This window comes from Hylobates moloch, unplaced genomic scaffold (genome assembly GCF_009828535.3).
Source record: "Hylobates moloch isolate HMO894 unplaced genomic scaffold, HMol_V3 SCAFFOLD_22, whole genome shotgun sequence".
Classification (NCBI taxonomy): Eukaryota; Metazoa; Chordata; class Mammalia; order Primates; family Hylobatidae; genus Hylobates; species Hylobates moloch.
In genome coordinates this window covers 35791200-35803522 of record NW_026652297.1, presented here as the reverse complement: position 1 = coordinate 35803522, position 12323 = coordinate 35791200, and the positions used below count along the sequence as shown (strand labels likewise).

The 12323-nt window shown below is 37.2% G+C and overlaps 1 protein-coding gene across 2 annotated transcripts in view; it reads right to left on the bottom strand.

Moving 5' to 3' along the window:
- The window catches only part of WRN (WRN RecQ like helicase), a 146840-nt gene that overhangs the window by 106949 nt on the left and 27568 nt on the right, over positions 1-12323 (bottom strand). For both annotated transcript variants that reach the window (XM_032143574.2, XM_032143576.2), the window contains exons 4-7: positions 8357-8502; positions 7733-7881; positions 5602-5751; positions 4455-4524 (exon numbers count right to left, since the gene is read on the bottom strand). In XM_032143574.2, coding sequence (XP_031999465.1) covers positions 4455-4524; positions 5602-5751; positions 7733-7881; positions 8357-8502 — 515 coding nt within the window. The remainder of the gene's footprint in view (positions 1-4454; positions 4525-5601; positions 5752-7732; positions 7882-8356; positions 8503-12323) is intronic.

Genomic DNA, 12323 nt, shown 5'->3' with positions numbered 1-12323 from the left:
TTTCCAAACTAAGCTTCTAGAACAGTTGTTTACACATGCCTTAGTTATTTCTAAAACAACTAAAACAAGCTTCTAAGAAAATGTTGTTTTCAAGCCAGATGTAGAGGCCTGAAACCCGAGGTATTCAGGAGGCTGAGGCAGGAGGATGGCTTAAGGCCACGAGTCTGAGCCAGGCTGGGCAACATAATGAGACCCTGTCTCTGTTTCCACATTGCTCAGATCTAACTTACTCCTCTATTCACGTTAATATGACTTCCACCCACCTCATTCTCTTGCTATGGTTATAGGACCTTCATGATACCAAAGCCCGTGGACTCTTCTCTGTTTGAATAGCATATGCACCAAATGACCACTCCTCAAAACACTCCTATGCTACCCAGTACAGCAAAACTATTGTTTAAAAGATTACAAATGATCAGTGCATTGCCAAATCTAATGATGAATTCTAAGTCCTCGGTTTCTCAAACTCTCAGCAGAATTTAAAACAGTTGATAGCATCCTCCTACTTAAAACATGTTCTTCACTTGGCTTTCTGCACACCACACCTCCTAATTTCCTCGATGTCTATGGCAACTCCTTTGGTGTCCCCCTCTCCACGCAAATGTTCAACACTAAGAGTTCCTGGGGATTCTCAGTCCCAACTCTCTTAACTCAAACTGTCCTCTGTGCTACAGCCAACACAACTAATTCTTGCACCACCTCCACTTTGCTGTCTTACAGCTCTCCCTCCCTTAACATACCTAAAATCAACTGTGTGACAACACATCCCAAAATCCTGCTCTTCCTCAATGCTTTTCACCCGTTGCTTATGCCAACAACACAGGAATGATCCTTGACATGTGTCTTTCATCATTACCTCAAATTCCATTGGTTTATTAAATGTATTTTGAGGCTGGGCATAGTGACTCATGCTTGCTCTATTAAACGTATTTTGAGGTCAGGTGTGGTAGCTCATGCCTATAATTCTAGCACTTTGGGAGGCTGAGGTGGGCGGAAGACTTGAGACCAGGAGTTCGAGACCAGCCTGGCCAAAATGGCGAAACCACATCTCCACTAAACATACAAAAATTAGCTGGGCGTGGTGGCAGGCACCTGTAATCCCAATTACTCAGGAGGCTGAGGCAGGAGAATCACTTGAACCCAGGAGGTGGAAGCTGTGGTAAGCCAAGATCGCATCACTGCACTCCAGCCTAGGTGACAGAGTGAGACTCAAAAAAAGAAAAAAAATGAATTTTGAATCTGTCAACTTCTCTCCATTCTCAACACAATTAACCCACTCAAGTTGCCATTACTTCTCACTTGGATTATTGTCACAGCCTCCCAAAAGATATTCCTACGGTGACTCCTGCCTCCCTCCTACCATCCATTTTTTATTCTAGAGCCCAAGTTCTTATTTTTTTAATGTAATTCACTTCACTGCTGTGTTTAAAACTCTCAGTCACTTCGACTGCTCTTGGGAGGAGATATAAACTCCTTACCATGGCCCATCTGCTTTCCTTTTTCTGCTTCACCTTCATCTGCCCAGCCCTATTCAATGTTCACTATACTGAACTACTTTGAATTACCTATAGATACCATCATTTCTCTTACCTCTGTAACTTGGCACCTGTAATTTCCTGTACCCATTCTTTCCTATACTCTTCAGCTAGCTAACTTTTTTTTTTTTGAGACAGAGTCTCGCTCTTGTGCAGGCTGGAATGCAATGGCGCGATCTCGGCTCACTATAACCTCCGCCTCCCAGATTAAAGCGATTCTCCTGCCTCAGCCTCCCAAGTAGCTGGGATTACAGGTGCCCATCACCACAATCAGCTGATTTTTTGTATTTTTAGTACAGATGGTGTTGCACCATTTTAGCCAGGCTGGTCTCGAACTCCTTACCTCAGGTGATCCACCCACCTCAGCCTCCCTAAGTGCTAGGATTACAGCCTCCCAAAGTGCTAGGATTACTGCCCTTGGCCTTAGCTAACTCTTGCTCAGGTTTCAGGTCTGGCTTTTACCTGCACTTTCTCCAGGAAGTATTCTAGAATATTTCCCCCAATACGTTTCAGATGCCTCTCGGTGTGCCAACTACAGCACCTTGTTTTCCCATGACATAAGACTCATCTCCCTATACTGCAATTGCTTTCTTCACTCATCTATATCCCCAATAAAACTGTAGGCCCCTCAGGAAACAGAGTATGCCTGGCTTGTTCACTACTATATTCCCATATCGTAAAATGCTCAACAATATTTAATAAATGAGTAAATGTATCTTTAACTACTATATCATTTGGTGTTTATTAGCTACCATCTTGGGAATAAGTCAATGGGGAAACAATGTGTAAATATCCTTTTATGTTCTAATATTTTTATCCTTTAACAAGAAGAAAAAAACAGTCTAATAATAAAAAGCAAAAGAGAAAAGTGGTCATTTAAAAATATCATCCATATGTACATGAAGAAAATTAGAGAACAGTGATGCTGATACTTCTGGCTGAATAACAGAAAGGAAGGAAGGGAGGAAGGAAGGAAAAAAAGATGGTAATCTTAGTTATTAGGTTGGTGCAAAAGTAATTGTCGTTTTTGCCATTAAAAATTACCAAAACCACAATTATTTTTGCACCAACCTAATACAATTCACTGGAATCTGAGTCAAGATGTCACAATATACTCACAAATATAATGTAATAAAGGGAAAAAGAAGTAAAGGTCAAATAATGTAGCATTCATTTGTCATAAATGAATTCTATTCATACCTGTCATAAATGACAGGTACACAGATACCAGGACTTCCAGTACTGTGTTATTAATATATGTTACTTTAGTGAAAAATATCGTAAACATTCCTTGGAAGCATTTTCATCAAAATTGCACATGTAACAAAATTGTATATGTAACCTACATGCAATTCCACAAACCATAAAGCCAAAAAATCATAACTCTCCTCTGCTGAATTTTAGTTTTATTATGAGTTAAGTAAGTTCTTATATACCATTTCCCTAATCAGCTTAAAAAACCTATCACCTGCCTCAGTTAATTAACATACAGTCATTCCTCTGTATCCTTGAGGGATCGGTTCCAGGAACCTCCCTCTCACTGATATCACTGATATCAAATCCATAGATGATCAAGTCTCTTATATAAAATGCTGCAATATTTGCATATAACCTATACACATTGTCCTGTATACTTTAAATCATCTCCAGATTTCTTATAATACCTTATACAATGCCTACGCATCACTTCATTCATATAGATTCAATGTGGTACTCCATGTAAGAAATTCAACTTTTCCTTTTTTAAGACTGTGAATTTTTTTTTTGGCTTGAATGTTCTCAATCTGTGGTTGGTTGAATCCACAGATGCAGAACCCAGGGATATGGAGGCTGACTCTAAGTTACAGCTACAAGACCTCTGACTACAGAGAACCAGCAGGCATTCATAGGAAGTGGCTCTCCAGGGAGGAGAAGTAAGAATAAAGACTCTTCTATCTTAACATATAAAGGAGGGCCTGCCACCCACGGAGGCTCTGAATCCCTTCTCAACGACAATTATAAAGAATATCATATCATTTTATATGAGGCAGTCATGCCATATTTTTAAGAGTATTTAGCAAAATGGCCTAATTTAATTAACATCTTAACAAACACAATCATTTAAAATCTCCAAAAGGAAGCTACAAGAATAGTGATAACTTTATATCAATGTAGATGCTTCGAACAGTTTGTCCCTTTAAGTGTTCACAATTATTCTATAAAACGGTAAAATGGACATTATGCTAGTATCTACATTCCATGCTTGGAGAAACAGGTACATCCCAGGTCACACAGCTGGGATTCACATTGGTCTGTGCAACAAAAAGCCTGGGCTCACCCACTCCACTACGTGGCTCCTTCTGCTCTCACTGGCTTATCAAGACCTCTAAAAACAGCACTGAGGTTGGATGACATGTCCATTATTTTTGGAGAAAAATGACAGAATAAAATTAGAAGTGTACATCACAATGTTAGAAAGCACTGTAAAATGCTCAACAATATTTAATAAATGAATAAATGGATCTTTACCTACTTTATCACTTAGTGTTTATTAGCTACCATCTTGGGGATAAGCCATCTTATATGTTTTAAAGCATTATATAGAAAGCATTTTAAATACTTATAGCAAGGATGTATAACCTCCAGACTGGGAGAAAGCTGGTTGTGTCACCGCTATTATGAAAGCCACAAAGCCCCAACTCTAGAAGCCAAATACATAGCGATGCTACAAAGTAAAAGAAGTAAGGGCTGCTTTGCCACAAGTAACAAAGATGAAACACTAATCTTGGGCCCTGATGGATCCCACCCTAATGTCAGGACTGCTCAGACATTCAAGAAGTTATAGTACTAAATGCTTTGCAAATATGTGAATATTGCCTTTTTTGGAGATAAACCTCATAAAAGAGTGAATTCACATTTTATTTATGGATCTTAACATACCTTTATTTATAGCAAACCTTTGCACAGTATCATCCAAAATTTCTAAATTTCGGTAAATAATAAAACCAGCCTACAAAAAAACAGAAAAATTTAACAAGTATGCTAAAGATCACCGAAATAAAACAGTAAGTCCCATCTTCAGAAAAATCGGAGAATGATTCACAAAGCACCAAAACATGGAATTCAACCTATTATGTGACACAAATATCAATATGTCCTCATTTAATAATCATACCAATTGTGAAAATTGAGAAAGTAAGCTGTCTAAGCCTTAAAAGTTTGTTTTCACTTTTTCACACTCAGTATCACACACAATATCCAAATAAAATAACCTATAATGGAATCTAACAAAACGCAATCTAGTAAGAGAAATCCTACTTAAATCAGCTGAGAATGTTAGTCTCAAGTTTGGGGATATCTTTTAAAGGAAAATTATCATCCAATTTCCTTAACAAAAGTGAATTGTTTGCTGGTTACAATTCAAAGGAGTTTCCATTCCTTTGATAAATGCAAAGGAGAAACAATAAAATATTCATCTACAAATGAAAGCATGAGTTAGGAGAAAACAAATTCACTGTGGAATAAAATACGTTTCTTAAAAAACACACAATAGTGCCATATATAAAGATAAGCCCAGACTTCACTACATACAAACACGTAAATATAAAAATATATCTAATGGCAGCAACAAGCTAAATTCGGAGGCAATTTTTCTAAAATTTCACCACATTTTATATATAAGAAATAAGGCCAGTTTCAAAATAGAAACTGTACTATAATTATTTTCATTCTGAATTGTTTATATATCAAATCCATCATCAGTACTATTTATGCTTGCTCAGCCTGGATTTATTAGCCTTTCATGTTTTCAGCAAGTTCACATTTTTTTAACATATAAATTAGACATTAATTTGGCTTCATGACAATGAAAATAACTAGCATTGAACAATCTGTTGATTGGTACTTGCTAATTAATATCGAGAATGAACAGTTTCACTAAATGTCTTCCGAAGCATTTTTCAATGCCAAATTGATATAAAATATTTTGGTAGAGTTTCTGCCACTACTACAATAAAATTTTTCTAAAGTCATTTATAATAATGTTTTTAAAACACATCACAATTTCTAAAGATTTTTAAGCACGTACATAAGCATCAGTGGCTGCATACAGTTTCTGGTCCTCAGTGAGAGGAAATTTACTCCAATTGCTACAGCGGATAGACTTGTCTTTCAGGAGCTGTTTACCTAAGAGGTGTTTAACCAGACTGTTGAGGCTCCAGGTCTCTGTACATTTCAGCTAGAAATGATAAAAATGCAACACAGTAAAATCAGTTCCTGTTTTCAGGTATTACCAAATGACATCAAATGAACATACTACAAATAAAATTAGGAAATGTTATAACAAAATACAACCCACAGATAGCCTTCAACAAATTCCCTGTCACTAAAAGCCTCATATGCAGTCCACATTGTAAGAATTTAATTCTAGAATTTCCCTAATGTAGGTATTAAAATTCTTGGACTTTAAAAATATTGTTCATGAAAAAAAGTTGGTTAGTAGGCTTTCTACCTCCCAGCCAAATGAATACTTGGCTAAATATGAGAATTTAATTTAATGACTTCATTAATAAAATATGTGAAATATAGGTGATGGAATTAATAGCCAAACTTCCACTAAGAGCACTGTATCACAAGAGCTCCATTATGCTCTCTCTTAAAAAAAAATTTTTTTTTAAGTTACTGGTATACATGGATTAAAAATATACACCTAAAACACAATTTTACATTTGCAAATATATGAAAGTGAAAGAGTACCAAGAACTGGGAGGAAGGGAAAGAGAAGGCTTGCTTAAAGAAACTGTGTAATCCCAGCACTTTAGGAGGCTGAGGCAGGTGGATCATGAGGTCAGGAGATCAAGATCATCCTGGCTAACACAGTGAAATCTCGTCTCTACTAAAAGAAAATACAAAAAATCAGCTGGGTGTGGTGGCATGCCTGTAGTCCCAGCTACTTGGGAGGCTGAGGCAGGAGAATCGCTTGCACCCAGGAGGCAGAGGTTTCAGTGAGCCAAGATTGCACCACTGCACTCCAGCCTGGGCGACAGAGCAAGACTCTGTCTCAAAAAAAAAAAAAAAGAAAAGAAAAAAAGAAACTGTCTGCTGGCCAGATGCAGTGGCTCACGCCTGTAATCTCAGCACTTTGGGAGGCTGAGGCAGGCAGATTACCTGAGGTCAGGAGTTCGAGATCAGCCTGACCAACATGGAGAAACTCCGTCTCTACTAAAAATACAAAATTAGCTACGCGTGGTCGTGCATGCCTGTAACCCCAGCTACTCAGGAGCCTGAGGCAGGAGAACCACTTAAACCTGGGAGGCGGAGGTTGCAGTGAGCCGAGATCGCAACATTCCACTCCAGCCTGGGCAACAAGAGCGAAACTCCATCTCAAAAAAAAAACAAAAACAAAAACAGAAACAAAAAAAACTCTGTGCCAAGACAGTGGATTAGAACTAAAGGTTTTCCATTGTGGAAAACTATGTAGCAATTCCTCAAAGACCTAAAGAAAGAAATACCATTTGCCCCAGCAATCCCATTACTGGGTATATATCAAAAGGAATATAAATCATTCTGTTATAAAGACACATGCACGCATATGTTCACTGCAGCACTATTTACAATAGCAAAGACATGGAATCAGCCTAAATGCCCATCAATGATAGACTGCATAAAAAAAAATGTGGTACATTTACACCATGGAATACTATGCAGCCATAAAAAAAAACAAGATCACGTCCTTTGCAGGGACATGGATGGCACTGGAGGCCATTATCCTTAGCAAACTAACACAGGAATGGAAAAGCAAATACCATATGTTCTCACTTATAAGTGGGAGCTAAATGATAAGAAAACATGGACACATAGAGAGGAACAACACACACTGTGGGAGGTGGAGGGTGGGAGGAGGGAGGAAGAGAATCAGGAAAAATAACTAATGGGTACCAGGCTTAATACCTGGGTGATAAAATAATCTGTACAATAAAACCCCATGACACAAGTTTACCTGTGTAACAAACATGCACATGTACCCGATCTTGAAACAAAAGTTAAAAAAAAAAAAAACTAAAAGTTTTCATGAAAGAACGTTCACTTGAACTTTTTTATTGCTAGAAAAACATTATATAACAAGCTTTTTCAAAAAAATCTAACATTCAGATAGAAAGTACATTCTGTGTAACACAAAATTATCTTCATTATGAAAATTATATATGGATTGCTTTTACCTTTTTATTGGCAACATCTGTCAACTCCACAAAATTCTTCAATTTGATATCAAAGTCACGTAGAAGTTTCCACTGATCTCCTTCAATTCCTACACCTGCCTTTTTAACTGCTTTATTTTCAAGCAACATTTTTAATCCCTGGGGAAAAACTGTAACATTTTCTTGTTATTTCCATAAGTTCTGTCAAGTATGATGGATTTATGTCCTACTTCTTATACATACCGTGTTTATGTTTAAATTTGTATTTAACAGGAATTTAAATTCAGAAACACATTCACCTTGAGTATTTCTTAACTAAAGCAAACAGTCCTGATTGATAAATGACAAGAAAAAATAGTTTGTATGCCACTCCTGCTAGCAATAGCAGTACATAACCTGGTCATTTAGCCTCTTAAAATTTCAGTTTTCTCTTCTCTAAAACAGAAAAAATGTCAGTGCCTCACAGGTATGTTGTGAAAATTAAATAAAACAAGGAATGTGAGTGAATCAGGTAGAACATAAATACTTAAATAAATTTGAGATAATGAGAGAACAGCCAGCTAATAAAAGAACTTAATTTTATAGGGATAAAGTTGACATATTACAACTATCAGCCATATAAAAATGAAATGAAGAGATACCAACCTGACATGGAAGAAATGTGGAACAAGTAACATTTGCTCTCAGAAACACACAACTGAATTAGTGCAACTTTGCCAAGTTTCCCTTTATTGTATAATGGTGGCCACTCCATGTCAAATCCCACCACATCCCCATCTGATAGACTCATGCTAAAGGGAGAAAAATAGTGTAAATTAATTATGTTAAAATTTTAAACTTCTGCATAACTAAAGACATAATTCAAAAATTAAAAGGCAACCACAGACTGTTCAAGTTATCTGCAGCACATACAACTGATAATGAACAGCCAGAAAATATGCAAAATTTCTTGAAAAATAAGAAAAGACAAATTATTCAGCAGAAAAATGGAGAAAAATATGAACAGGTAATTCCCAAAAGAAAATCCAAATGACCAATAAATCCAAAAGATATGGCCGGGTATGGTGGTTCACCCTTGTAATCCCAGCACTTTGGGAAGTCAAGACAGGAGGACTGCTTGAGACTAGGAGTTTAAGACCAACCTGGGCAACACAGCATGTCTCTACAAAAAAAAATTAAAAATTAGCTGGGCTTGGTGGCACACACCTGTAGTCCTAGCTACTTAGGAAGCTGAGGCAGGAGGATCACTTGAGTCCAGGAGTTCAAGGTTAGCGTGAGCTATGATCACATCACTGCACTTCAGCCTGGGTAAAAGTGCAAGACCCTGTCTCTAAGAAAAACAAAAATAAAAAATAAATTTTAAAAATTCAAAAAATAAGTGAAGACACTACTTCTCACTAGAAGTCAAAGAAATGCAAATTAAGTCTACATGATTTCACATCTATCTGATTGGTAAAAATTAAAGTTTCAGAATGCCACGTGTTAAGAGGATATCTATCGGTGATGAATGTATAAATTGGTAAAATCCTTTTGGAAAAAAACTTTGACAACGACAATATCTAGTTGAAGGTGCATAAACAGTATGACCTGGCAAGTTTTGTCACAAACAAATGAAACCCTCAGATGTGTACAAACAGACGTCTTTAAGAATGTGCATTGCAACACTGTTCCTACTGGCAAAAATTAGAAACAAACTAAATTTCTATTAACAAGAGAATGGATTGAACCAACTGTTGCATAATGAAACACTGTAAGATGTAACAGTTAAAATGTAACTACACAGATCAGCAAGAAAAATTCTCAAAAACATAGTGTTGAGTAAAAAAGACAAGTTACAGAGTACACGTAGTTTGTTGGCATTTTTTAAAGTTTTTAAATGGGCAAAATAACATTATATAATATTTTCAGATATAAAATTATTAAGTACTATCATAAAATACATGTGAGCAGCCAGTGGCTCACACCTGTAATCCCAGTGATTTGAGAGACCAAGGCAGGAGGATCACTTGAAGCCAGGAGTTCAAAACTAGCCTGGGAAACATAGTGAGACCCTGTCTTTAAAAAATATAAATAAAAAAATTATCCAGGCATGGCAGCACATACCGGTAGTTCTAGCTACTTGAGAGGCTGAGGCGAAAGGATCACTCGAGCCCATAAGGTTGAGGCTGCATTGAGTATGACCTCGCCACCGCACTCCAGCCTGGATAACAGAGCAAGACCCTGCTTTATTAAAAAGAAAAAAAAATGCACAAAACTCATAGAAGTTATCTCAGAGGGGCACAGGGGGAGAATCAGAAAGAACAAACATGGGGCTTCAGCTGTATTTTATTGTTTCATTTCTTAATAAAGAAATGAAGAAAACAGGCCAGGCGCAGTGGTTCACGCCTGTAATCCCAGCACTTTGGGGGGCCAAGGCAACCAGATTGCTTGAGTCCAGGAATTTGAGACCAGCCTGGGCAACATGGCAAAAACCCCATCTCTATAAAAAATATATATAAAAGTTATCCAGGCGTGATGGTGCATGCCTGTAGTCTCAGCTACTCAGGAGGCTGAGGCAGGAGGATCACTTGAGCCCAAAAGGCGGAGGTTGCAGTGAACCAAGATCACACCACTGTTACTCCAGCACGAGCAACAGAGTGAGACCCTATTTAAAAAAAAATTGAAGAAAATTAAGATTTGATAAACAAAGTGGGAAGAATATGCATAGTTATTATATTGTTATCTATTGTTGTTGATACTTGCCTATTTAATAGTTGTTAACAATTGAAAATATATTAAAAAAAAAAAGAAACTCACCTTCTGCTTCAGGCCAACATGATATAACAAGGGAGGCCAGACTCACCCTCCCGCCACAAACAAATCTAAACTTGGACGAAACATATAAAACAACTGTTTCGGATACTAGACAACAGGCAGTACAGGACTATGATCTCCAAGGGAAAGGAAATGAAGGGTGAACCTTACAGTTGCCCCACATTCTTCCTGGGACCCACTGCAGACAACATAACAGGGAGAAGAATCCCAAGGAGAGCAATGAGTTGGGGAGACAAGAGTTTAGAGCCCTGGAAGCTGAAGGACCTGGAACTCATGGGGCAGAGTTCTGGAGAGCAGGAAGCTAGGCAGGAAAAGAGCTCCAGAAATCTTCCTAAGGGACTCCTTTGGTCTTTGCAGAATACGAAGACAAGCACTCATAGACTAAAACTCTATGGGGCTGGGCAAACAACCGTAAGCTGAATGATTCTTAGGACGGACTTACACAAAGGTAAGAGGCATTAAAGCTCTGAAAAGTCAGAGAAGAGATCGTTGATCACCAGAGGCAGTCAATAAAGACTCCAGAAGGGTCACATCTTATTATAGGTCTAAATTATCCTTAGACTAAAGGGAAACGTAGACTTTCCCTCATCAAGCTTGAAAACAAGCCTCAAAACAAGTTACTTGAAGTTGATCTTCAAGTAACTTAGATGTCTGACAAAGTTCCTTTCTTTAAAGGAAAACAATAAAATCTAACATTCCACAAAGTAAAATCACAATGCCTAATTTAAAAAAAAAAATTAACAGTTGTAAGAATAAACAGGAAAATATGACCCATAACCAGGAGAAAAATCATCCAATAGAAAGAAAAAATCCTAGAATAATGGAATTAACAGACAAGTACATTAAAACAGCTATTAAAAATATGCTAAATATGTTCAAGAATTTTGAAAGAAACACGAATAATGAGAGCTAAAATGGAAAAAAAAAATTAAGAACGAAATGGAACTTCTAGAGATAAACAAAATATGTAGTATCTAAAAAAGAAATTCACAGGATGATATAAACAGACCAGACACTACAGAAGAAAAAATTATAAGTGAACTTGAAGACAGGAAACGAAACTACTCAAGCTATTCAAAATGAAGCACAGAAAGAAAAAAAGGAAGAAAGAAGAAAAAACTGAAAGGAAAGAGCCTCGGTGGCCTGCGACACAGTATCAAGCAATCAAACTTGTGTGTACTAAGAGTCCCAGAAAGAGAAAAGAATAACAGGATAGGAGGAAAAAAGAGCTGAAGACATTTTTCAAATCTGATTAAAGGTATAAGCCCACAGATCAAAAAAATTCAATGAACTCCAAGCCGAATAAACACCAACCACATTACACAAGGGCACATCATAATCAAATTGTTGGAAACCTGTGGTAGCAAAACTTTAAAGTGTCCAGAGGAGGAGAAAGCAAACACAAAAACTCTGCCTGCCTTTTATAAAATACATACAAGTCATCAAAACTACAATTCTTCAAGTCACTTGTGCTAATTGCCTTCAGATATGACATACTATAGCGATGCTGAAGGTAAAATGGTAGAGTTAATATGTAATCATAAACAACAGATTTTACCTCCTCTGTGAAACTAATTCAGTATAATGAGTCCCAAAGTGGCCAGATAACTGTAGTAAAAGTAAAAACACTTGAATGTTATTTCTAGCTTATATCTATACCAGAAGACCATTAATAAATAGCTTAACCTACCTCTGCCTTTTGTTTGTTTGTTTGTCTGTTTGAGACAGGGTCTTGCCCGGTTGCCCATGCTGGAGTGCAATGGTGTGATCAAGGCTCCCTGCAGCCTCAACCTCTCAG